Consider the following 25,956-nt stretch of genomic DNA (forward strand, 5'->3'; position numbering starts at 1 on the left):
GTTTCTCCTTTCTTTCTGGAGACCCCATTCTGTTCTCCCTCGGGTCGTCCAGCTTCTCCGCTGGCCCCGCCCAGCGCTTGATGAGGTCACTCTTCAGCTGTCGTGGGGGGGGAGAGATTATTTTGCCCCGAGTTTTTTGAACTGGAGGAAAGGGGGGCTAAAATCGGGGGTGGGGTCTGTGCGGGGGAGAGAGAAGAGGAGGAGGAGGAGATTTGATCTTTTATTTAGGCACCTCTTTTGCATGCTCTTTCAGTTCCCAACAGTTACTCTCCGGAGTGGGTGGAGCTGGTGGATGGGATGGTTCTTTTGCAAATCAGTCCCGTCTATATGCGGTGGTGGGAACCCTGCTCTGGACTGGTAAGTTATATCGACCAAGCGGCTTATGTACTTTTCTTTTCCGGTGATGTGGAATGGAAATCCGGACTCCCTTAATGCTCCGCGTTAAAGCTCCAAGGGCGGTTGTCTCGCGCGTCCGCCCAGCCCCTCCAAAGTCAATGTAGTTTTTTGTTTGTGTCTGTGCGTGCGCGCTTCGAAAATAATGTTTTTGGGGGGAATGTTCTGCATCGTTTCAGAAGGTCTTTGCCAACTTGGAAAGTTGGCTGGAATTCAGATCAGGGTGACTGGAGGGAGGTGACTGATCTCTGAACGAGATTTAAGATGGGTAAAGGGGGGGGGGGCAAACCAGCAACAGTTCTCTCCTCCCAGTGTCCGGATTATTCTGTGAGTCCTTCTGAGCTTCCGTAGAATGCATTCCTCAATTTAATATTTGGGAAGCTTTTACCACCGAGTTCAGAAAAAAGAACGAGGGCCAAGCAGTGTGAGCTTCCTCCTACCACTGTCCGTGATTTGATTGCTTTATTTTTTTATTTTTATGACTCTCTCCAGCACTTCTTCAGCAATCCTCAGAACTTTGTTGCGAGCCCTAAATTTTAGGGATTGCTTGCTAAGCTTTCCACCCACCTCCCAGATTCCCAGCTGTGTCCTTTCTTCCCTCCCTCTGAGCTCAAGCAAGCTAATGGTATTCTAAACTGATTCTTGTTCTCTGATCCCAAAGGGAATATTTCCGTTAAACTCAGCACTGTTTTCCTGTCTGGGAGTCAAGCCATGGCTGGGGCGGTTTTTTTTGGGGGGGGGAGACATATGAGGAGGAGACAGCAGCACCTCTGTAGCCAATATTGTATATACACATGCAAATAGCCAGGATTTCGGGACCCACTGGTTCAGCTGCCGTCCTCAACGTGGCACACGTGCGTGAGTGGAATATTGCGTGTGAAAATGCTGTGTGTGTGTGTGTGTGATGGGAGCAAATATATTCAGGGAGTTTGACTAAGTTTTGATCTGAACCAGGACTCAGCCCTGAAACTGGGGCAAGGTCATCATATTATACATACAGATGATAGTAAAGAAAAAATGCTTCTGCATATTTGCAGAGTGTTTTCCCCTTTAACTACCCTCCGCTCACCCAAATTAATGCCGCCTTCCCTCGCGTCCCCTTAAAGGAGAGATGGGCTATAGCTTTCAGCAGATGAGCTCTGACACCCTTTCTGACACACGTCCTGAAAGTTCAAAAACAAGGCTGCAGCCCTATATGTACTTTCCTGGAAATAACTCTTCTCTATAGATATCTCTAGCACTGTGCTGCTTCATGCCATTTTTTTTGCAGGAGAATTCTCACTTAATAACTGGCACAAGAGTTTCATGCAATTTCCTATGTGAAGTTACTGTGTACCATGTATAACCAAACACCGTGCGTACCACCCCTCTGTCAATCATCGTTTCCCGATCTGCACAATTTGATAGGCGTCTGTTTATGATAATCACACCTGGCTCTCCCCATGTGGGTTTGGTGTTGTTTTTCTGCAACGAAATGCATATGACACAAAGGTACTGTCCTTTGAATTGCATTAAGTTCTCTGCTTTAGCCATCCTGTCACATTTAGGATGATTTTTAAAAAGTGGAATTTTAAAATCACTTCAATGCACGTTAGTGACTGAGAATACTGAAAGGAGTGGCGAGAATGATAGAATAATGGAATCAAGTGCAATCTTTGGTTGATGGTATAACAGAATTGCAACCTACAATTAATTACTCATGGCTAGCTGAGTCTGCTTCATCGCCTTGCGCAGGTGAGAGGCATTCTTTGTGAATACATCTCCTGCTTCTTATATAACTGTGATCCCTTCCTCTCACGACTACCTTGTAATATTTCATTGCCCTGTTGTAAAAACTGGACTAGACTAAAGGCCCTTCAAGTGGAGTCTTACGTTCTTACAGGTTTTAGGTTTGTTGAATTTGTGTACAGTGGTACCTCGGGTTACAGACGCTTCAGGTTACAGACTCCGCTAACCCAGAAATAGTACCTCAGGTTAAGAACTTTGCTTCAGGATAAGAACAGAAATCACGCAGCAGCGGCGCAGCGGCAGCAGGAGGCCCCATTAGCTAAAGTGGTGCTTCAGGTTAAGAACAGCTTCAGGTTAAGAACAGACCTCTGGAACGAATTAAGTACTTAACCTGAGGTACCACTGTATTGCTTTCCACAAAGTCCCCAAGTGATTTATGATAATAAAATGCACTAATAAAAACAGGTAAACATATTGAAACATAACATGAAAACATCCAATCATTAGTGCTGCTGAGAAAACAATGTATTTGCTTGGAGCTAAAACAAAGACAAAGTTGGTGCGCGGTGGTCCTCTTTGGAGAGAGCATTCTATAGATGGGGAGGCTACTGCAGAAAGACCACTCTCTCGTTCCCATCATCTGGACCTTCCTTGGAGGTGGCATACAGAGAAGGGCCTCAGATGACCATTCTGGGATCTGGGCAGGTTCTTCTGAGGAAAGCTGAACCTTTATGTACAGGAGTCCTGAACCATATAAAGAAGTGGTCAACCAGATGCCTATTTGAAGCCCACAATCTTTTTTTTTTTTTTTTAAATAATCTTTATTACTTTTCAAACTTATGGCAGAAAAGAAAAAAAAAGAACAAAAGAAAAAACAATACAATAAACAATACAAAACACAACCTTAACACTAAATTAAACAAAACAAAACAACAACAATTTAAAAAACATATAGTATACCATTTCATTAGTCTATCTTTCATTCCCTTATTTCATTGACTTCCTCTCACCTCCCTTTTTGTATTCCACTTCTGTTACTTTTTTCAGCAAATCCTTTCCATCTTTCTCTATTTTTATCATTATGAATGTCTTAACATATTTTTAACCTTATTTTCCATTAATACTAAAATACTTATTTATACTTAACTCCTTATAGCATTTCTGCTAAAGCCATAAAGTTTCATTCCAACAATTTTCAAACACTCATTAATTTTACAATATTTCTATGTACAAACTTTAGACTTTCCCAATCTTCTACCACCATCTCTTCTCCCTGGTCTCGGGTTCTGCCAATCATTTCTGTCCATTCCATATAGTTCATCAACCTGGAGATCTTCTGTCCGAGGCTCTTAAATCTTTTCCAAGTCCCTTCTGCAATTCTTCTTCATATTCTTTGATGCTGAAAATGCTGAAGAGCAAGTCTCGGGGAGGCCCCAACCCAGCCATGCCCCCATTCCCTCTCGACAGGCCAGCCAACTCTCCACAGCTAGAACCAAGGTCCATACAATATCTCAAATCATGTTTCAAGACTCCTCCAGATCCAAAGACCCCCCACAACTCCAATCACCTTCTGACCCAGATTCAGAACCCAAAGGTCAATAAATCCCTGCATGAAAGAGTCTATCCAACCTTCCTTCTCCAGTGCAGGCAGGGCTCCAATCTTCAAATTCTGACTTTTTCTATATTCATTCATAAGAGGCCTCCACTTATAGTCCTCGATTTGCCTCTGAAAGGCTGGGGCTTCCACTTGTATTACTTTAGGTTCAACAACCACAACTTTCTCCTTCTCCCCAGTTTGTCCTGTCAAGGTAGTTTCCTGTATCAAATCCTGAGCCCACAATCAGGGCAACAGCAATCTTCCATTTGTGATTTTCAGCAACAAGCAAAGAGAATGAAAGTCCCTCTGGGTTGCTCAACCAGATGCCTATAGGAAGCCCAGGGGGCAACAGCACTTTCTGGTTGCTATTCTCCTGGCACCTGGAAGCATCCTGCAGATGTTGCAGAGAGCCATTATGAGTAGTAGCCACTTACCCTCCATGAATTTGTCTAATTCTCATTTAGAGCTGCTCAAGCATCTTTCTTCAAGGTCCTGGGTACATATGACAGAATTAGGGACAACATTTGAGGAGCATCACTGTGCAGCTCAGTGTCTGGCTGTCCTGTGCCCTCTACCCAAAGGTCTGCACCCAGGATAAATGTTCCACTTGTCTTCTGCATTGACTTTGGGTGAAAGTGTCCCCCCCCCACACCCCCAGCATTCCTGCTGGCCATCAGTCTCCTTGCCAGCTTTACTGGTTATTTTAGAGGCCACTCCATCAAAGTATTACACAAAGGGAACAGTGGCTGGGTGTAGGCAAAGTCGCCAACTTTTAACTGTAGAACACAACACTCCACAGAAATCAGGAAATGTGTTGTCATGTTCTCAGGGAGACTGGGATGCTCTGAATGATGGGGCATTTCTTGGAGAAAGGGGGCACTTGGCAACCCTACTGACAGGGCAGTCTTGGGGCCTGTCTAGATTTCCTTGCCTTTCACCCAGGGCCTGTACGAAAAATGATGGATACCTTCTCCCTTGAAGCTGGGAAAAGAGCCCAGAAGTTCTGGCACCTAGTTCTGTCTCTTGCTCCAATTCACTAGGCTTCCCCTTCCCCTTCAGAGCTGGGAATAGGACCTAGAAGCCATGGCTGGTGACCAAGTTTAATAGTTGTTGAATTTAGATGTAATTGTTGACTTCCACCTCTTTGTGTCTCTTGACAGCCCCCAAACTACCCCCTTTCATCTCTCCCTGGTGCAAGGGGAGGGGGTTAAAGGTTGTATGTGCAAGCTTTGGCTTGGATTGTATGTGACGGATGCCAGATTGGGGGAGAGAGGGGAGGAATAATCCGTTGCCAATTCCATCTGGGTGTTTTGGGGGGTGGGAATGGAGATTAGTTATGCTTTCCACCACTTGGGTCATGTGAACAGCTTAACCCTTGGGGAGCGGGAAAGGGGGATAGGAAATGAGGTGGGCAGGGCCTAGTGGACATAATAAGAAGAGCCTACTGGATCAGGCCAATGGCCCATCTAGTCCAGCATTCTGTTCTCACCATGGCCAGCCAGATGCCAGTGGGAAACTCACGGGCAGGATTTGAGCACAGGAGCCCTCGGCCCACGTGTGATTTCCATCAACTGGTATTCAGAGACATACAGTGGTACCTCGGGTTAAGTACTTAATTCGTTCCGGAGGTCCGTACTTAACCTGAAACTGTTCTTAACCTGAAGCACCACTTTAGCTAATGGGGCCTCCTGCTGCTGCCGCACCACCGGAGCACGATTTCTGTTCTCATCCTGAAGCAAAGTTCTTAACCCGAGGTACTATTTCTGGGTTAGCGGAGTCTGTAACCTGAAGCGTATGTAACCTGAAGCGTATGTAACCCGAGGTACCACTGTACTGCCTTTGACAGTGTAGGGAAACCCTCCTCAGAGCCAGCGTGGTGTAGTGGTTAAGAGCGGTAGTCTTGTAATCTGGGGAACCGGGTTCGCGTCTCCGCTCCTCCACCTTGGGCTAGTCACACTTCTCTGAAGACTCTCAGCCCCACTCACCTCACATAGTGTTTGTTGTGGGGGAGGAAGGGAAAGGAGAATGTTAGCCACCTTGAGACTCCTTAGGGTACTGATAAAGCGAGATATCAAATCCAAACTCCTCCTCTTCTTCTTCAGCTTTTGCCAACTTTTCATTCTTAATCACTTTAAAGGCTGCTCTGCCATCTTGTTTATTTCAAGCACCAACAGAACAAGAGTTTGGACTTGATATCCTGCCTTTCACTCCCCTTAAGGAGTCTCAAAGCGGCTAACAATCAGCCTGGTTCCATCCCAGTACAAGTAGAGCCCATTCCTTTTGGCTTCCAGGACCTCACAACTACATTTCCCCGTGTCATTGGTGCCAGTTTGCCAAATGACCGCGGACTACCGCACTATGTAGGTGATGGGCAACATCCACAACCTTCACATCAGGCAGTAGGGCTGGGCGATATAATAATAATGATAATAATAATAGTAATAGTAATTATTATTATTATTATTATTATTATTATTATTATTATTATTTTATTTATACCCCGCCCTCCCTGGCTCAGGGCGGCTAACACCAGTAAAATTAAAGTAAAAACATAATGGGGGGGGGGGGAAACCAATTTAAAATACAGGTTAAAATGCAATTTAAAATGCAGCCTCATTTTAAAAGTAGCCCTTAGATCAAAACCATAAGGGGAGGGAAACATAAGGGTCAGACTGAGTCCAAACCAAAGGCCAGGCGGAACAGCTCTGTCTTGCAGGCCATGCAGAAAGATGTCAAGTCCCGTAGGGCCCTAGTCTCTTGTGGCAGAGCGTTCCATCAAGTCGGGGCCAGTACTGAAAAGGCCCTGGCCCTAGTTGAGACCACTCTAACCACCTTGCGACTTGGGACTTCCAAAATGTTGTCATTTGTGGACCTTAAGGTCCTCTGTGAGGCATACCAGGAGAGGCAGTCCCGTAGGTACGTGGGTCCTATATCGTCCAGAACTGGTTTGATGTCCATATCACGATATCGGTTTCATAATTTTTGACCTGGTAATACATCATGAATCATGATGTGTGTGTGCGTGCTAAAATCACAGTGTGGGAAAACCATGAAGTCAGCCAATGCCTCTTCATAGCTTCATCCTTGTTTCATACATTGCGATATATCAGTATATTGCAATGTTTAGCTGGTGATATATCACGAAGCTGAAAACCAGATATTGCCCAGCCCTACCAGGCAGGCAATTTACTCTGCAGTCTGTATGCCCATCACACACCTGTTTATGTTCTTAATGACCACCAGGATCCCTCCACCCACTAAAGAAGTATGCTCAACACAAAAAAGCTCCTCTTTCTCTCTCTTTACCATAAGTAATCATATACGCTTAAATTTATGTCTCTGTTCCTTCCCCCTAAACTGAGAAGCTTAAGTGTTGCTTCCCCCCTTGATTGCTTTGATTTCCTTTTTCTGACCTTTTCTAGCTCTAGGGAGGAGACACTGGGGGACTATTGATCAGTTTCACTCCTGGTTCAGAGCCAGTAACTTAGATTTATTCAATAAGCAAATATGTGGTTATATCCTTATGTGTAGTGGAATTACCCTGTTCTTGAGGTTTGGGCTGAGGAGTGCTGGGAGGGACAACAGAAATCTCTCTTCCTCCGCCTCCCAAAATAAATTTCTTTAGTGACAGAGGTGCAGTCATAAATGTAATATTATAATCCTAATTTGTATCTCTGAGGAATATTTCTACCTATACGTACTGGGCAGTTGGCATCTTTTTTATTATGTTTTCTCACACATTTTAGCATCATTTTGATGCCCTAATGTGTGTTCCCTTGTTATGCTGTGCTCTTCTTTCTCTAATCGCATAACTGCCCCTAAACAAAAATACCTGGCGGGGTTTGTGGCTCCGTTTCAGCTGTGCCACCACAGCTCTTCCCCCCCCCCCACGCTCTCATCAGACATTCTTTGCACTGCTATCCTCCTCCAGCCCCATCTCTCAATCTTCCCCCAGGCTTCCTAAAGGATTTAGATCTCTGATGGCCCTTGCTGTGTTCCTGTAGGAAGAGGAGTTGGTTGGTTATGGTTTTTCTAAAATGCTCAAGTCAGGGGCATTTGGTATTCTTCAAGCTGAAGGTAAACCTCTCTCCCTCTCTTGCAGGCTGTCCCTGCCGCTTGGATGGCTCTTGAAAGCTGAGCTGCATCCCGGCTGACCAGCATGGACCCGACTCCGCTGCTTCCAGTTACTCCTGACCCCCGGGGCTTTAATGAGGGGGCAACAGAGCCCAGTGATCCTGCCTCCGATCCCTGCGCCCTCCTTTCCGAAAGGCACTATGAGGTGATTCCCTGTGTGATCTGTGGCCTCTGCTGCGTTTTTGGAGTTGTTTACTGCTGCTTTGGTGAGTAGAAAGGGGAAAGAGGCAGTTCTGTCTCTGAGCCCATCTCAAACGTCACTTCTCTTTCCTTTCTCCTCTGTTCCCAATGGGTTGTTTACATGCACCAGGGATAGTGGTTGGTGCCAGGGCCAGATTTAGGTTTGATGAGTCCCTAAGCAACTGAAGGCAATGGGGCCCTTTATATGTCCAGCTGTCCTTTGTCAACAACAAATATGCCCATTACTTACATCATAGGAGCCTACACAACACAAAACACTGTTGCTGCATGTAGGTTTTATTTTATTTGTTTTTATCTTATATTTTGGAAAAGTACATCCAGGTTTTTTTCCCTTTCAATTTTTTTGGGCCCCCAAGAGAGTGGGGCCCTAAGCTATAGCTTGTTTAGCTTATACATAAATCTGGCACAGGTTGGCACCATCTTGAAGTACCTAGTACATCATAACATAAAGCACATGTGTTTCCTGCGTACTCAAAACAGCTTCTTTACATCCAAATGCTCGTGTGTGTGTGTGTGTGTGTGTGTGTGTGTGTTTAGTAGCTTGTTCCTGAAATTGCTTGGGAGTTCTAAGACACCAAAAAAGCCAGTGCTGTTTTGAAAAGTTTGGTCCACCATCTTGATTCAAAATGTTGTCTGATTGTATTCAAACACACACAGAGACCTCCTCCTTCGTTTTGAGAATCATCGTGCAAAATTGGGCGGCGGCATCTTAAGTGGTGTCTGAATACACATCTGTCAGGGTTTCTGGGAGAAGTGAGGAGATGGCAGAGGAGACGGAAAGCGAGTGGGAGGAGGGAGAGAGAGACGAGGAAGAAGATGACGGAATTCGAAGGGAATCTATGAGCCTAAGCAGTGAGTCAGAGGATTCCCAAAAGGGAGCTAGCATGATCAGGCGAAAAGCAGGAGAAGAGAGAAGCTGTGAAAAGTCAGGAAAGGAGGGGAGAAAGCCCAGTGAAGCACAGACGCTGTCAGAGGGGTCTCAGCCGGAACGGAGTAAAGGGGGTGGAGTTGTCAGCCTCTCGGAGGGAGGAGGAACAGGAGAAAACAGAGAGAGGGGGTTGGAGCAAGGTGTTCAGCCGGAAAGGGTAGAGAGTGGAACAGGGGGCAGTATAGAGGACGAAGGAAAGGTCAAAAGCAACGTACGCGCGCCAAGTTCAAACATAGAGGCGCGCGGAAGTGGGGAAGGCTCAGAGGAGGAGCCCGGCCCCAAAGCCAGAAGGAGGGGGCAGGAGGCGGCAGAGGATTCAGCCTCAGGCGAATCCCGGAAAGAGAGAACCCAGGGGGGCAGAAAGACCCTGCGGAAAAGAAAGGAGAGGAAGAGGTGGTCTAGAGCCAGGCTATTAAGTTGGTGTGGAGGAGGGGAGGAGTCAGAGGGGGACTTCGGCGGTCTAACGTGACAGACGTACAGCCACAATGCTGAACTGTGAAAGAAGCAATTATCTTCAATAAACTTTTCCTGTAAGTAAACTATAACGGAGTAAGGTCTCTCGTGAGCTGGGACCCACCTGGGTGGCTGTGACAGAAAGTCCCCCTCTCACCGAAAGCAAAAATTTTTTTTTGCGAAGCTCACGAACGGGGCAGCCATGAGTGCTGAGGAACAGCTGGTTGCACTCCGGGATCAGATTACCACTCTCACAACGGCAGTCATTGCTTCGCAGAAGAAGAATGCTGACTTGGAGAAAGCGTGCCAGGATTTGCAAGCAAGGTGGGAAAATGCGGACAAGGCGGGGACCCCGGGCTCCAGAGCGGAGGGCATTGCGCTTGGAAGGAGGGGGGGTGCCCTAGTTTCGCATTTTAATGGCAACTTGCAAGACTATCCCAACTTCAGGGCAGATGTCGTGTATGCACTGCATTTACTCCGTCATGATTTTAGAGATGAGGAGGAGAGAGTGGGATTTATTGTTTCGCACCTGCATGGGGAGGCCAGGGCTTGGCTACGCAATCTGTGGCGCGAAGATGGACCAGCCCGTCGCAATGCAGATGCGTTTATCAAGGCAATGGATGCTTGTTTTCAATCCTCTGTGGATAAGGACATTGCGCGCCGGCAGATGCACGGGCTGAGGCAGGGGAGAGCCACCGTACGCCAATATCATTCTAAATTTTTTGCATTGCTCACCGCCTTAGATTGGCCGAAGGACAGTCTACCGGTCAGGGATCTTTTTTGGGAGGGATTGAGCCCCTCCGTCAAGGATGAGATCGCAAGGGGGGACAGACCCCAGACCCTGGAAGACGTGGTGCAACGGGCTTTGGCTATAGGAATTCGACATGAGGGACGTCCGTGGCACGAGGAGGGGGGGCCCCAAGCGCGCGCGCAAGCAAAAGCTCTCCCTTTTGTGCACAGGGATTTCAGCCGTGCGCATCCCTCACCAATGGGGAAGGAAGGCGAAGAGCCAATGGAGATTGGTGGTGCTAGGGCTCAAAAGCCATCCCAGAGCCCCATCCCTGCTGCAGCCAAAGCGAAGCCTCCTAGAGGGACCAGGAAGTGTTACATCTGCGACAGTGCACACCATATGGCGAAAGAGTGCCCCCAGAGGCTCCAGAAGCACACTGCAGCACTAGCAACTGTGACAGCAGAGGTGCAATCAGAGGAGCAGCTTCAGGGAAACTGCAGTGCCTGGCTGGAAGCAGAGCTACTGGGGCTCAGCCAGGCGGATCTGTAGAGAAGTCCCCAGCATCCTTGCAGCGCATGGACCCTTTACCTCCCAAGCCAGCAGTTTTACTCACAGCAACACTCCAGCTGCCTGATGGGCGACTTCTCGAGGTTCCAACAACCATCGATTCGGGAAGCAACGCCGATTTCGTGGGATTACAGTTCGTCAAGCAGCATAACATAGCGCTCCTGCCTGCAACGACGCCTCTGAACGTGGTCACGGTAGACGGCAGGAAGTTGCTGGGGGGGCAAGTGGTGCAGCAAACCCCTCCCATGATGATGCAAATTGGAGACCATCGAGAGCTTATTAGTTTCAATGTCACCCACTTATCGGACACGCCCATCGTGTTGGGCATGAGTTGGCTGGACAGGCACAGTCCCGCGGTTGCTTGGTACCAGAGGCAGATCACCTTTTGTTCATCGTATTGCGCCCAGAATTGCATCCAAACCGATCAAGGAGGAGAAGCCGAACAGCAGCTGCATCTGAGTATGGTGCAAGCGGTTCCTCACAAGTACGCGGAGTTCTTGGAGGTTTTCTGCGAAAAGGAAGCTGACAAATTGCCGCCTCACAGACCTTACGACTGCGCGATTGACTTAGTGCCAGGCGCGCAGTTGCCAACTGCCAAGCTGTACTCCATGTCGGAAGACGAGCTGCAAGAGCTTCGGGAGTTCATAGAACACAACCTCAAGCGCGGATTCATCCAGGAATCTAAAGCAGCGGGAGGCAGTCCTGTTTTCTTTGTGAAAAAGAAAGACACGCCCCAGAAGAGGCTCATTGTGGACTACCGGTTCATAAACAGACTAACTAAGCCCAAGGCCTTCCCCATGCCCAAAATTGACGACCTTTTGGCTACAGTCAGGAGGGGGAAGATTTTTACCAAGCTGGATTTACGTGGAGCTTACAACCTCATCCGCATCAGGAAGGGCGACGAGTGGAAGACGGCCATGTTCACTCCTTTGGGCACGTACGAATACAGAGTTATGCCCTTCGGTCTACAAAATGGCAGCCATGTTTTCCAAGCATTCATGCATCACGTCCTGGCAGGTCTCCTCTACAAGAAGTGTGTCTGTTTTCTCGACGATATCCTGATTTTCTCGGAATCGCCAGAGGATCACGGTAAGGACGTGAAGGAAGTTCTGCAGAGGCTGAAGGAACACAGGCTGTACGCCAAGTTGGAGAAGTGCCAGTTTGATGTGAGAGAGGTAGATTTCCTTGGCTACAAGCTGTCCGACGAGGGACTGGCCATGGACAAGACTAAAGTCCAAGCGCTGTTGGACTGGAAGAGCCCTCGAAATCGGAAGGAGGTCCAGAGGTTCATCGGCTTTGCCAATTTTTATCGCAAGTTTATTAAAGGTTTTGCAAACGCGACGGCGGCAATCACTGACACCCTCAGTTCCAAGAAGAAGAAGTTCGTCTGGACCGAACAAGCAGAGCGATCCTTTCGGAAGCTTAAAAGCCTTTTCGCCTCCGAGGAGCAGCTGCTGCACGTGAATCCTGGCAGGCCCATGCGGGTAGAGACAGATGCATCAGACAGAGCAGTTGGGGCCGTCCTCTTGCAAGAGGATTCGCAAGGCAACTGGAGACCGGGTGCATTCTACTCCCGGAAGCTCAGCAAGACGGAGCGCAACTACACCATATGGGACAGGGAGTTGTTGGCCATTCATGCAGCTTTCAAAGCGTGGCGACACTTCTTGATAGGAGCCAAGCACACGGTGCAGGTCCGCACGGATCACAAGAACTTGGAGTATTGGCGGACGGCTAAATTGCAAACCCAACGACACATGCGCTGGGCGGAATTCTTTGCGGATTTCGATTTCAAAATAGAATACATCCCTGGAGACTCCAATGTTATAGCAGACGCGCTGTCCCGAAAGCCTCAATACCTGGAGGAAGTAGCTCCAATCGCAGCAAAGTACATTTTCGCACCGCAGGCGTGGACGTGCGCTACCATCGCAGTCGACCTGGACGCGGTGCGACGCGCGCTGCAAGAGGATCAGTTTGCACAATCCAAGATGGAGGAGCTCCGCAGAGGGTCGCCTGACAACAATGAGTTTCAGTTGCAGGATGGACTTTTGACTCGCAAGGGCGCCCTTTACGTGCCCACCGACGAGCTTCGCGCCACGGTTTTGCAACAATTGCACGATGCCCCGAGTGCGGGCCATTTCGGCAAAGAGAAGACGATGGAGTTGGTGGCAAGGGACTTTTGGTGGCCCCAGATGAGAGGAGAGGTGGCGGACTACGTAGCCAGGTGCGATATCTGCCAGAGGTCCAAACCAGTGCATCAGAAGCAGGCGGGATTGTTAGAACCGCTGGAGACACCGCAGCAACCGTGGGAGAGGGTAGCGTTGGACTTTGTTACAGACCTGCCCAGCTCCAGAGGTAAGACGGCGGTGTTAGTGGTTGTGGACTTGTTCACCAAGATGGCGCACTTCATTCCTTGTGCCAAGGTGGCGACGGCAGAACAGACCGCAAAGCTCTTCATCGATCACGTCTTCAGAGTGCATGGACTACCGCAGTCCGTCTTGTCCGACAGGGGGCGCCAATTTGTTTCCACTTTCTGGCGGAAGCTTCTGGGCATCTTGCACGTCAAGATCAACCTGACGTCGGCGAGGCATCCACAGACCAACGGTCAAGCGGAGAGGGTCAACGCGATCATGCAGCAGTACCTACGGTGTTACGCCAACCAGCGACCCGCGGCGTGGGTGGACTACCTGCCGATGGCTGAGTTCGCCTACAACAACACGAAGCACGCATCCACCGGGGTGACGCCTTTCTTCGCGAACTATGGACGTCATCCCAGAACCTTCCCGAGCTTTACAGCACCTGAAGGGGGGGGACCTCAAAAAGCCGACCAGTTTGCAGCAGAGTTGCAAGAGGTGCACGAGGAGCTGCGGAGACATTTGGAGCTGGCAAAGCAGGCGTATAAGGTGCAAGCCGATAAACACAGAAGGGCGGGGGAAGACATTCAGGTTGGGGACTGGGTATGGTTAGCAGCCCACGCGATGCCGGCCAGGTCGTTGGCCAAAAAGAAGTTAGAACACAGGCAGCTAGGACCATATCAAGTTGAGGCTAAGATCAATCCGGTGGCTTTTCGCCTAGCCCTTCCGGAGGGCTCCAGGGTGCACCCGGTCTTTCATAGGTCGGTGCTCACTCCCTACAAAGCCCCACACAGGTTTCAAGAGTCAGGAGCACCTCCAGAGCCACGTAGAAGGGCGCCTGAGGGAGGGGAGTCGCCAAGACCAGAACCTCTTAATGAGGTCACAGAGATACTGGATTCACGATGGGGGGAGGAGGGAGTTGAATATTTTCTCGCCAGGGAAGGCACTCCAGTCTCTGCAAATAGCTGGGTGCCGGGTTACGCTTTGGACGAACCCCTGTTGAAGGAGGAGTTTCATGCAATTTTTCCGCACAAACCCATGCCCGAGGAGTATTTTGATGATTGGCTTTTCACGCCCACTTTGTCGGGCAGCACGTTCGGGGGTTTCTCCTCGCCCGAGGGCTCTACGCCCAAAACAAGCCCGACCAGGGATCCCCGCCTGGGGGGGGGAGAGACAAACCCTTATTGGTGGGTGGATCAGCCAAGGGAGGTATGGAGTCAGAGGTGGATGATAGGTCCTTGGCAGGCAGCGCCAGGAGAAGCAGTGAGGGAGGAAGAGACTGTGATGCCTTCAGGGGGGGAACCCGAGTTCGAACACACGTATACGGAGCTGCCAGAGGAGAAGTTTGACGTGGACACCCGGTATCCTGAACCGACCCAGGAAGAACCACATTTCCCTCAACCTGCACCCAGCGACCGGGAGGGGGGAAGGGGGGGCTTCGAGGGGGGGATGGATGTCAGGGTTTCTGGGAGAAGTGAGGAGATGGCAGAGGAGACGGAAAGCGAGTGGGAGGAGGGAGAGAGAGACGAGGAAGAAGATGACGGAATTCGAAGGGAATCTATGAGCCTAAGCAGTGAGTCAGAGGATTCCCAAAAGGGAGCTAGCATGATCAGGCGAAAAGCAGGAGAAGAGAGAAGCTGTGAAAAGTCAGGAAAGGAGGGGAGAAAGCCCAGTGAAGCACAGACGCTGTCAGAGGGGTCTCAGCCGGAACGGAGTAAAGGGGGTGGAGTTGTCAGCCTCTCGGAGGGAGGAGGAACAGGAGAAAACAGAGAGAGGGGGTTGGAGCAAGGTGTTCAGCCGGAAAGGGTAGAGAGTGGAACAGGGGGCAGTATAGAGGACGAAGGAAAGGTCAAAAGCAACGTACGCGCGCCAAGTTCAAACATAGAGGCGCGCGGAAGTGGGGAAGGCTCAGAGGAGGAGCCCGGCCCCAAAGCCAGAAGGAGGGGGCAGGAGGCGGCAGAGGATTCAGCCTCAGGCGAATCCCGGAAAGAGAGAACCCAGGGGGGCAGAAAGACCCTGCGGAAAAGAAAGGAGAGGAAGAGGTGGTCTAGAGCCAGGCTATTAAGTTGGTGTGGAGGAGGGGAGGAGTCAGAGGGGGACTTCGGCGGTCTAACGTGACAGACGTACAGCCACAATGCTGAACTGTGAAAGAAGCAATTATCTTCAATAAACTTTTCCTGTAAGTAAACTATAACGGAGTAAGGTCTCTCGTGAGCTGGGACCCACCTGGGTGGCTGTGACAACATCCAATGAACAACTTTCCAAAATTCTGTGTAGGTTTTTTTTAATGCCATGCGCAGCCCCTTTGCTGTGCCTCCAGGAAAAAGTAAATAAAAAATTAGCTGAATAAAGCGCCAGGGTTCAAATCCCCACTTAGCCGTGAAGTTGACTGGGTAGCCCTGGGCCGGTCGCTGTCTCTCAGCCTGGCCTACCTCACAGGGTTGTTGTGAGGATAAAATAGGGAGGGGAGAACTATGTACCCCACCTTGAGCTCTTTGGGGGAAATGTGGGATATAAATGTAAGAAAATAATAATAATACAATAACAGTTTGAAGGAAAGCCGGAAGACTCCATTGTTTTCCAGCATATAAAAGTTGCCCTTTTAAGTCACCTGAAAGTATTAAGTGCATGACGGAAAGATGACCAGGAGCAAGCCTATATAAGCAATGTTGTATCTATTTCCAAGCAAGAAGACGACTTATGCTCTAATGGCCATACAGTGGTACCTCGGGTTAAGTACTTAATTCGTTCCGGAGGTCCGTTCTTAACCTGAAACTGTTCTTAACCTGAAGCACCACTTTAGCTAATGGGGCCTCCCGCTGCTGCTGCGCCGCCGGAGCACGATTTCTGTTCTCATCCTGTATGTAACCTGAAGCATATGTAACCCGAGGTACCACTGTATAAGCATATTGAAGGCAGTATGCTCTATAACTGTATACAGTGGTACCTCAGGTTACATACGCTTCAGGTTACATACGCTTCAGGTTAAAGACTCCGCTAACCCAGAAATAGTGCTTCAGGTTAAGAAATTTGCTCCAGGATGAGAACAGAAATCGCGCAGTGGCAGCGGGAGGCCCCATTAGCTAAAGTGGTGCTTCAGGTTAAGAACAGTTTCAGGTTAAGAATGGACCTCCGGAACGAATTAAGTACTTAACCTGAGGTACCACTGTAGATCTGAGGTGTGTGTGTGTATATACATACAGTGCTTTTTTCTGGGGGGATGCAGGGGTACCCCTAAACATTTTGTGAATCTAACTTTGAGGGGCAGTATTTCAATATGAGTAGGAAAATAAGAGAACCCCTAAACATTTTTTTTAATAGAAAAAAAGCCCTCTGTTAGCCAACCTGAACTTTGCAAGGGAGATAGAAAGCAGAGTCTATTGTGGACTTATAAGTGATGACTTATTTGGAACCTAACTCTGTAGGCTGAACAAGACCATACATTAAGAGTCTTAAATTATCCTGTCATATGTACTGACTGACTTGGGCATTTTAGCCTTCAAAGAGTGAGGAACGACGGGGGAGGGGGAGAAGAGGGTTATAATTTTTCATTTTCATTTTCATTTTTTTTTTAAATGCTGGGGGAATCAGAGTTGTGTTTTCTTTAAAAAGTCAGAAATTCCACCTCTTCTTCCCTGCCACCCTGCAAAAATTCCAACAACCTCTCAGCCCATGTTTTGAATTACATGAAATAGCCAAGCTAATAAGAACTGTGTGTCCTCCATACTTGACCTATTTCAAAAAGCAACAAGCAACAAGTTGTCCTCCAGTAATTGTGATAACAGTCAGTCTGCGTCATAAAACTTTTATTTCTTGATGTTTACAGAAGGACTATTTCCCTACACCCCCCCCCCAAAAAAAACAAGGTAGCTTTTCTTGCCATGTTTTCAGTCTTAAGAGATTCTAGCTTAACCATAATGAGAATTTAGATGCAACCTTTTTTCAGTAGCCCCTGTCTCGGAATATCCTATTGACGAAATATAGCCTCCCCCTTTTCAAAGATTTCATCTGCTAAACTTGGTGTGTGCAGAAGCCCCCAGATTCCATCTAGGATATCTTCCTTAAAAAAAATATTTTAAAATTAATACTTTTCAGGTTTATACATTTCACTGATTTTACAATCATTTTGACATTTCAAAACTCGACTTCTTTCCTCCTCTTTCTGAGGTTCCTTAAATTTATTTTTAATATCTTCTGCATATCCAAATTAACTTAATTTGCTCACTTATTCATATTCTTTAAATATATACTCTTATGAAACTGCAGGTTATTACAATAATCCTGCCGATGCTTTTATCTGTTTACAGTTTATCTGTAAATATTCAACAAACCATTTCCGTTCTTTTATAAAAAGTTTGTTATCTTGATTTCTTATTCTTCCGGTAAGTTTTGCCATTTCTGCATATTCCATAAGTTTTTGTATCCATTCTTCCTTTGCTGGGACTTCTGCTTCTTTCCATTTTGGGGCGAGTAACATTCTTGCTGGGACGCGGGTGGCGCTGTGGGTAAAACCTCAGTGCCTAGGACTTGCCGATCTTATGGTCGGCGGTTCGAATCCCCGTGGCGGGGTGAGCTCCCGTCTTTCGGTCCCCTAAGTGCAAGTAGATAAATAGGTACCGCTTTATAGCGGGAAGGTAAACAGCGTTTCCGTGTGCTGCGCTGGTGCCGGCTCGCCAGAGCAGCTTCGTCACGCTGGCCACCTGACCCGGAAGTGTCTCCGGACAGCGCTGGCCCCCGGCCTCTTAAGTGAGATGGGCGCACAACCCTAGAGTCGGACACGACTGGCCCGTACCGGCAGGGGTACCTTTACCTTTAACATTCTTGCTGCTATAATAGCATACATGAATAAGTTTCTATACAGTTTAGGTAGTTCTGTCCCTATTAATTCCCAAAAGAAAAGCTTCTGGGGTTTATTTTAAGCAAACATTATTTTAAACATCCTTTTCATTTCATTATATATCATTTCCTAGCAAGCCTTAACCCAGGCATGTCCAAAGTCCGTTTCGGGGCCTAATCTGGCCTGCCTGTCGATTTAATCCGGCCCTTGTGGCAGTATATATCCTAGGGTAAAATCCTTTTAAAAAGCACAACAACTTTGGGGTAAAATAACGGATGTTCACTTCATCAAATCTGGCCCTCTTTGAAAAAAGTTTGGGCACCCTTGCCTTAACCTTACTACAGGACCAGCTAAAGACTTCTGTGACTTGAAAGAAGAATGGGAACCTTTTTCAGTCTATTTAAAAAGACAACAAAATGAACTGGACTGCTTGGCAGGTTTTGAATAAGCATACACAAATTAATTGGGTTAATATGATGGATGGATAATATAAGGATGTATACAATTTTATAATTTGCAGAAAAAAATAGGAGATGAGAAATCAGAGAGAGGAGTTGAGGGAAGTCCTGGGGGGCAGGGAGGGAGGGTTTGTTGGGGAGGTGGGAGGGGGAAAAACAATGAAGATGATTTTTATTGTTGATTTGTTATGGCCTCGGTCCAGTATACCTGAAGGAGTGTTTCCACCTCCATCGTTCTGCCCGGACACTGAGGTCCAGCGCCGAGGGACTTCTGGAGGTTCCCTTACTGAGAGAAGCCAGGTTACAGGGAACCAGGCAGAGGGCCTTCTCGGTAGTGGCACCCGCCCTGTGGAACGCCCTCCCACCAGATGTCAAAGAGAAAAATAACTACCAAACTTTTAGAAGACATCTAAAGGCAGCCCTGTTTAGGGAAGCTTTTAATGTTTAATAGGTTATTGTATTTTAGTGTTTTATTGGAAGCTGCCCAGAGTGGCTGGGGGGACCCAGCCAGTTGGGCGGGGTATAAAAAATAAATTATTATTATTATTATTATTATTATTATTATTATTATTATTATGAATTTGTTATTTTTTTAAAAAAAAACAACAACCTTACTACAGGACCACCACATATGATAAAAAGAACCTTATTTCTCCCCTCTGCTAAACCTGGCCCTCTTTCTGTTGCCAGGTTACCGCTGTTTCAAAGCCATCATGTTCCTCTCTGGCCTGCTCTTCGGCTCGGCCGTCATCTTCCTGCTTTGCTACAAAGAGCGCATCTTGGACACGCAGCTGAGCCTGGAAGTCAGCGCGGGGATTGCCCTGGGCATCGGCGTCCTCTGCGGCTTAGTCACGATGCTGGTGCACTCGGTTGGCTTGTTCCTGACAGGGCTCCTCCTCGGCTTGCTCCTGGCGACGGCTGGACTGGTGGCCACGGAGCCTCTGTGCCAGCTGCCGAGCGCCTGGGTGCCCGCCGGCTCGCTGCTGGGATCAGCCCTCTTGGGTGCCGTCTTGGCCTTGCGCTGGCAGAAGGCCCTGACGGTGGTCTCCACGGCGGTGTTTGGGGGCGCCGTGCTGACCCTCTGCTTGGACTACGCTGTGGAGAACTTGGCGCTGGGCCACCACGTGTACGACCGCCTCCGCCTGGCTCCCCCTTCCCCGCTGTGCTGGTGTGGCTGGGCTGTGCTGTCCACGTGGCCTGTCCTGGCCTTGATGGGAATGCTGCTGCAGTGGAGAGTGACCGCAGAGGGCTTCTCTCACACAGATGGTGAGTGGATGGCTTTAGGACCATGCCGACGGAGGGGAGAAGGTCCAGTTGTACTGGGCAGGGGGCATTCATGGCAACCTGCCTGGGACTCCCCCCGCCTCAAAAATTATAGTGTACAGTGGTACCTTGGGTTACGTACGCTTCAGGTTACAGACTCCGCTAACCCAGAAATAGTACCTCGGCTTAAGAATTCTGCTTCAGCATGAGAACAGAAATCGTGCAGTACCTCGGGTTAAGAACTTTGCTTCAGGATGAGAACAGAAATCATGCAATGGCGTCGCAGCGGCAGCAGGAGGCCCCATTAGCTAAAGTAGTGCTTCAGGTTAAGAACAGTTTCAGGTTAAGAACCGACCTCCGGAACGAATTAAGTACTTAACCCGAGGTACCACTGTGTTTACTTTTATTTTTATGTGTTTTGGCTTGATGTTATGTTATTAATATAGGAGATAGCAAAGTGGGTGAAAAGAGAAACATACCAGAAGCGGAAGTTGGGAGAAGCTCTGGAGGGGAGGGAGGGAGGAATATATAATATATGTTAAGAAATTGAGATGTATGTAATGAATGAAAAAGAAAAATGAATCAAATTTTTAAATAAAATCTGGAGGCGGGCCTGTACCTGCCTACCTTCTGCCCGATGAAATGTGGCCCATTTTTGTAAGAGACTTTAGTAGCAGACAGCGTGCGAGATTCGCCAGGCAGATTTTGCACCTGACCAAGTGAAGATGTTTGGGTGCCAAGATGGTGCCTGACATCTCCACCTTCTGAGGATCATTGGCTCTGGACTAGTTTCACACACTTAACGCCCCATCCTGTGGAATTCTCTCAGTTATATTTTTGTCTGCACAATCAGAATAAATTTCTGGAACCAAAATGCGTTTTCTGTGCAGCCTCAGCAGGAGCAGTCGCGACAAAGGAAAAAGAGGTTTCATACATGTGGACTGTCCCTGGATCAAGTGACTTTTCTCCTTTAAGTTCTCAAAAGTTCTTAAGCTAGCTCAAGGTTGTAATCTGAACTAGCCAGACATTTAACTGAGAATCAATAATAATAATAATAATAATAATAATAATAATAAATTCATACCCCACCCTCCCCAGCCAAGACCGGGCTCAGGGCGGCTAACACCAAATATAAAACAATTGATTGAAATACAACTTAAAAACAAGATTAAAATACAACATTAAAATGCAGCCTCATTTCAGCAGAAACTCAAAAACTTTTTTGGGGATGAAAATGTCAAATCTTCACCAAGGCTAACTATCCAGACTGGTCCTACGTGGGCCAGAAAAAAGCCAGGGAAGTCCCCAAGTAGGAGTTCCGTCACAGAAGGAAAAAGGAAAAAAGAAAGAGGGGAAGGGGATCAAGTTGATTCCAAGCCAAAAGGCCAGGCGGAACAACTCTGTCTTACGGGCCCTGCGGAAAGAAATCAGATCCTGCAGGGCCCTGGTCTCATGAGACAGAGCGTTCCACCAGGCCGGAGCCAGTGTTGAGAAGGCCCTGGCTCTGGGTGAGGCTAATCTGACCTCACAGTCAGTCCATCATTTGAAAAGAAAATAAGAATTTAGAGCCGTCTTGCCCCAAAATGGCAACTAGACATTCCGTTTTGGCGACTGTAACCTTGGTTTAAGGAGCCATTTGGCACCTAGAGTTTTTGACGATGGTAGTGGAGGGAAAGTTGATGGGCAGCAGAGTGCCAACAGTCATTGAGAGACAGGGAGGTGTGCTGCACAGTTAATCAATTTTTCTTCTGTCCTTCCTTGTCCCCAAAGGCCTCATGCAAATCATTTCTCAGTCGTATGACATGGAGTGTTGAGTGTGTCAAACAAGGACTAGGGAGACCCAGTTTAAATCCCCAATTGGCCCAGAAAGCTCACTGGGTGATCTTGGGCCAGTCACTTTCTCTTGGCCTGAGGACAGTAATTGTGGCAGTAAGATTGGGGTTGGGGAAGAGGATGAGAGCCAAGAACAGCCCTCCGAGCTACATGGATGAAGGGTCTGGTAAAAACGTAGTAAATTAATAAATACTACTACTACTGCTACTACTACTACTACTAAATACAGTGGTACCTCTGGTCAAGTACTTAATTCATTCCAGAGGTCTGTTCTTAACCTGAAACTGTTCTTAACCTGAAAGCACCACTTTAGCTAATGGGGCCTCCTGCTGCCGCTGCGACGCCATTGCATGATTTCTGTTCTCATTCTGCAGCAAAGTTCTTAACCTGAAGCACTATTTCTGGGTTAGCGGAGTGTGTAACCTGAAGCGTATGTAACCTGAGGTACCACTGTAATAGCTAGATAGTGTTGGTGATGGTTAGGAGACACTATATCCATCGTTACTTTGCTCAGACTAGAGGAATCTGACATACGTGGAAAAAAATCAGAGTTCTCAAAATTCTGAAGGATGCAACATTATGTGGCATGATAACAACTGGGCAGAACTCTGTTCGCCTCCCAGCACGTAAAAGAGAGAGACTTGTTTGGGACAATTTTTTTCTCCTTCCTCCCCACCTGCACTTGTCTACATTTGCTTCTCTGGTCAGGAAAGGAATTCCTCCATAGCTGAAGAGTGAGAGCGTTCATTTTCTTTCTTAGCATTGTCTCTCCTTTTTTTAAAAAAATTAAGATATGTAGATATATATATACACACACATACACACACTCATGGGAAAAAGAAAGTGCACCCCTCTTTGAATTCTGTGTTTTTACATATCTGGACATGGTGTAATATGTCATGTGCTGTTGTTCGTCTGAGGTTGTATTTACCTAATTTTAAGACCTGCTAAGGAACAAATTATTGTCTTGATATGTAAAACCACAGAATTCAAAAAGGGTGTACAGTGGTACCTCGGGTTAAGAACTTAATTCATTCCGGAGGTCCGTTCTTAACCTGAAACTGTTCTTGACCTGAAGCACCACTTTAGCTAATGGGGCCTCCCGCTGCCACTGCGCCACTGCTGCATAATTTCTGTTCTCATCCTGAAGCAAATTTCTTAACCCGAGGTAATATTTATGGGTTAGTGGAGTCTGTAACCTGAAGCGTATGTAACTCGAGGTACCACTGTACTTTCCCCCATGACTGTATATATATAGAGAGAGAGTGTGTGTGAGAAAGAAAAATACACATACATATAAATTTGTATTTATAAACTAGCCTTCTTAGGAGTAGTCTCCCTCTGGTTTCTCACACCTCTTCTCTTGCCCAGTGGTCCTGAATCGGCGCCAGAAGCAGCTGCAGCTCTTACGGATCCGGCAGCGCGAAGCCAAGAAGAGGCAGAGCCAGCTTCCTCAGGATGGCTCATACCGGCATAAGCCCAGCGCTGTCAAGCGCTGTGCAGGAGATGTCCTTGCACCGGTGAGTGGCTGAAAGAGTTCCGGTCACAAATGTTCACCATCTTAACTCTTGGCCCCCATTTGCAACATGTAGTGCCAAACCCACGACCCCAGCTGCGTCGTCACCTTCAGAATGCCCCTTTGGCCTTTCCCTGGCATCTTCTCAATCCTCTGGAGCAGGTGTGGGGGAACTTTTTCGCCATCTAGCTGTTCCTCAATTCCCCAGCAAGCATGGCTAATGGCCGCCAGGGATGAAGGGAACTGAAAAGGTTCCCCATTATGGTGGTTCATAAAAACTTTTTTTAAAAAAATGCCTGCTCCAACGGTCTTATCTCACTACACTAGGGATTATATACCTATATCTGAAATTTCATGCATATCAGTTAATATCTTGACCCTGCTCCACAAAAATAGCTGTTTACTTGGCCGTTTTCCTATGTCGTGAAGGCTGAAATTTCAATAATAACTGATATGCATGAAATTACAGATATAGCTACATAAGACCTTTGGAGCAGGCATTTTAAAAAAAAGAAGGTTTTTTTTATGAACCACCCTACTCTGCAACCAGCCAATGGGAGTGTGGACCATCAGTCCTTTGCACATATCTCCTGTGTCCCTTCCCCCTTTACATAATTGGTGGCATAGCATGGGTTGCCAGGGCCCGGGGCCGCACGAGATGGGAGAGAGGGAAACACATGAACGGTCAACTGCCTAACCGTGTCTGCATCACCCAGGAGATCGCAGCCACAGAGAAAAGAGATGTTCTGTTGTCCGGAGAGGCTGGTTCCTGGTTCGCATGGCGAAGCCGGCTCAGTGGAGCCCAGCGACAGAAGCGCACAGCTGTATTGAGGCAGCACTTGGTGTCAAAATTTTTCGCCCCTAATAATTTTGCAACCGCCCCTGTGGCCCTGCCCCACGCTATGCCACTGTTTATAACTGAGCGTAAGGCAGGTTCTTTGTCAATGTGGATTGGCTCCTAATGGAGGTGTGTGGGGAGGGGTTAATATGTCATTCCCCTTTCCCAAATCACGCACTGACATTCCATTCTTTTTCTCCACCCCAAAGAGTTATATTCAGAGCCTGCGCGACCGCCAGCAACTGGGAACTGGTACTTCGCTGAGCAACCTGAGTGCCAGTGCTCACACCACTGTGGATCTGGATTACGACTCTGGCTCGACTGTTCCCCTCACCACGCCCCGTGGCTGCCTCTGAAGGAAACGGTTTCTACTTCCGCCTGTGCCTTAAGCAGGGACATAGCACAACTCTGCCCTCACTGGGGGGGTCTGAATATTTTTGTCCCGTGCAGTCGCTTGACTGATATGCAAGCACCCTCGGCTAGCCTGCTATATATATATTTTTAAAAATGTTCAAAAGCAGGCAGTTTCCTTTCCCATGAGGGAAGCTTGAGGCCAACAATGTGACTGAATCAAAGTAGCAGGAAAGAAGGGATGTTTTTAAATAGAAAAACAACAACCACAACAACACTATTAATTTATTCCCAATTAAGTCAAGTGAAAGAAGCAAGCCATTTTCCTCTGCAGGGTATTTACAGCTGCCTTGCAAGCTATGCTGCAATGAACTGGTTCCCTCTTAAGGTGGCTGTCCTTGACTTTGAAGCTAGTATAGTATCTGTCCTCTGCGGGCTCAGTTAAGCCATAGACATCCCCTCTTTTGGGGGATGAAGGGGTTTATTTGCCCTAGAGGTCTAGAACTAGCAACAGGGAACTTTGATTACCTTTTGGCTTAGATGAACAGCCCTATTTTACCTCGGGGATAAAATAGCTAGGGGTAACTTGAAATCTCCGCACCACAGGTTGGTGAGGTAAATGGTTCTGATCTATGGTGCTTTTCACAACAATTTGCTTTTTTTTTTTTTTTGTATGTGGGTCAGATGGCAGAATCTTGTGAGTAGAGTCGGCATTCAATTATTCTTTCTCTAGGGCAGTTTGGCTTGCCGATACAATGTGCGTAGGGAACATTTGGACCGTCCAAAGTTATTTGAACTACATCTTCCTTCATAGCAAACATGGTCAATGGCCTATCAAGGGATATGGGGAGTTGTAGTTCAGAAACACCTGAAGGCCCGAAAGTTTACCACACCAGGGTTATATAAGAAGGAAAAATTGTGCTTTTCTCTCCCCAACCCCCATCAAACTCAAAAGTTACCTTCCCAGATCCTGTTCAGTCATTCATAAAACCTTGATTATGTTATGAGAGGGATAGCAGAGTTCGCAAATATGGCCCCACCTTCCCGCTCGAATGGCTATAAGTGTGTAAGGGAAGAATTCCCCCAAAGGGCTCTAATTATCATCCAAAGTGCCTTTTCTCATCTATACACGGCCTTACCTGCACTGAAGTGGCTTTCAGTTTAACCCGACTGTGGTGCTTTTTGAAAACACGTAGAGAAGGATTAAAAACCATTCTTTTTTTAAAAAAGAGTGAAAGAGAGAGAAAGATTGAACTCTAAACTGTAGGCTAACCACCCAGGTTTCAATTCCTAAACTATTAATCCGAATTCAGTGAGTACACAGGGGGTTTGAATCCTGGTCAAGAGACCTGTTTTGTTATAGCAGATTGTTTCCTGTGGATATTTGTTGTTGTTACTGTTTTTATAACTTCTGCTTATAATACTTAACACTGATACATTTGTGCTATGCAGTCTGTCTCTATAATCACTTGGGTCACACTATAAAGAGGTTGGAGTTGAGTGAAATGGGGGTGGAGAGAAAATGGGGTGCAACAGCGGGTCGGAGCACAGATGTGTACACACATCAGATCCAACGGATTGGATCCTTTTGAAACTCTACAATTTTCCCAGGGATTTCTAATCACATCTCTCTCCATCATTGACTGAACTATAGAAATCACCCATTTTTACAGAGCAGCCTGTAAAACCATGGATCTGAGACATAAAGCCTTTTTTAAAGGGCTCTCCCTCAAAACCATCACAAAATTATTGATTGCCCACTGTATGCAAAAGAAAGT

General features: G+C 47.4%; 1 protein-coding gene across 1 annotated transcript; it reads left to right on the forward strand.

Annotated features, from left to right (window-relative positions):
- Window positions 1-180: 180 nt before the first annotated feature.
- On the forward strand, window positions 181-25,629 carry LOC309335010 (transmembrane protein 198-like). Its single transcript, XM_081849886.1, has 5 exons — window positions 181-357; window positions 7,821-8,058; window positions 19,068-19,643; window positions 22,845-22,993; window positions 24,037-25,629. Exons 2-5 carry the CDS (start codon window positions 7,878-7,880, stop codon window positions 24,181-24,183), a joined length of 1,053 nt encoding a protein of 350 aa, XP_081706012.1. The 5' UTR covers window positions 181-357; window positions 7,821-7,877; the 3' UTR covers window positions 24,184-25,629.
- Window positions 25,630-25,956: the final 327 nt, after the last annotated feature.

Source organism: Podarcis erhardii (genome assembly GCF_964252035.2).
Source record: "Podarcis erhardii genome assembly, chromosome: 2".
NCBI lineage: Eukaryota > Metazoa > Chordata > Lepidosauria > Squamata > Lacertidae > Podarcis > Podarcis erhardii.

Bases quoted from the DNA above. Each gene is read 5' to 3' on its own strand.
- LOC309335010 (XM_081849886.1), top strand. From the start codon at position 7,878: ATGGACCCGACTCCGCTGCTTCCAGTTACTCCTGACCCCCGGGGCTTT. The intron at 8,059-19,067 runs GTGAGTAGAAAG...TTCTGTTGCCAG, and splicing joins AGTTGTTTACTGCTGCTTTG to GTTACCGCTGTTTCAAAGCC. The intron at 22,994-24,036 runs GTGAGTGGCTGA...TCCACCCCAAAG, and splicing joins CAGGAGATGTCCTTGCACCG to AGTTATATTCAGAGCCTGCG.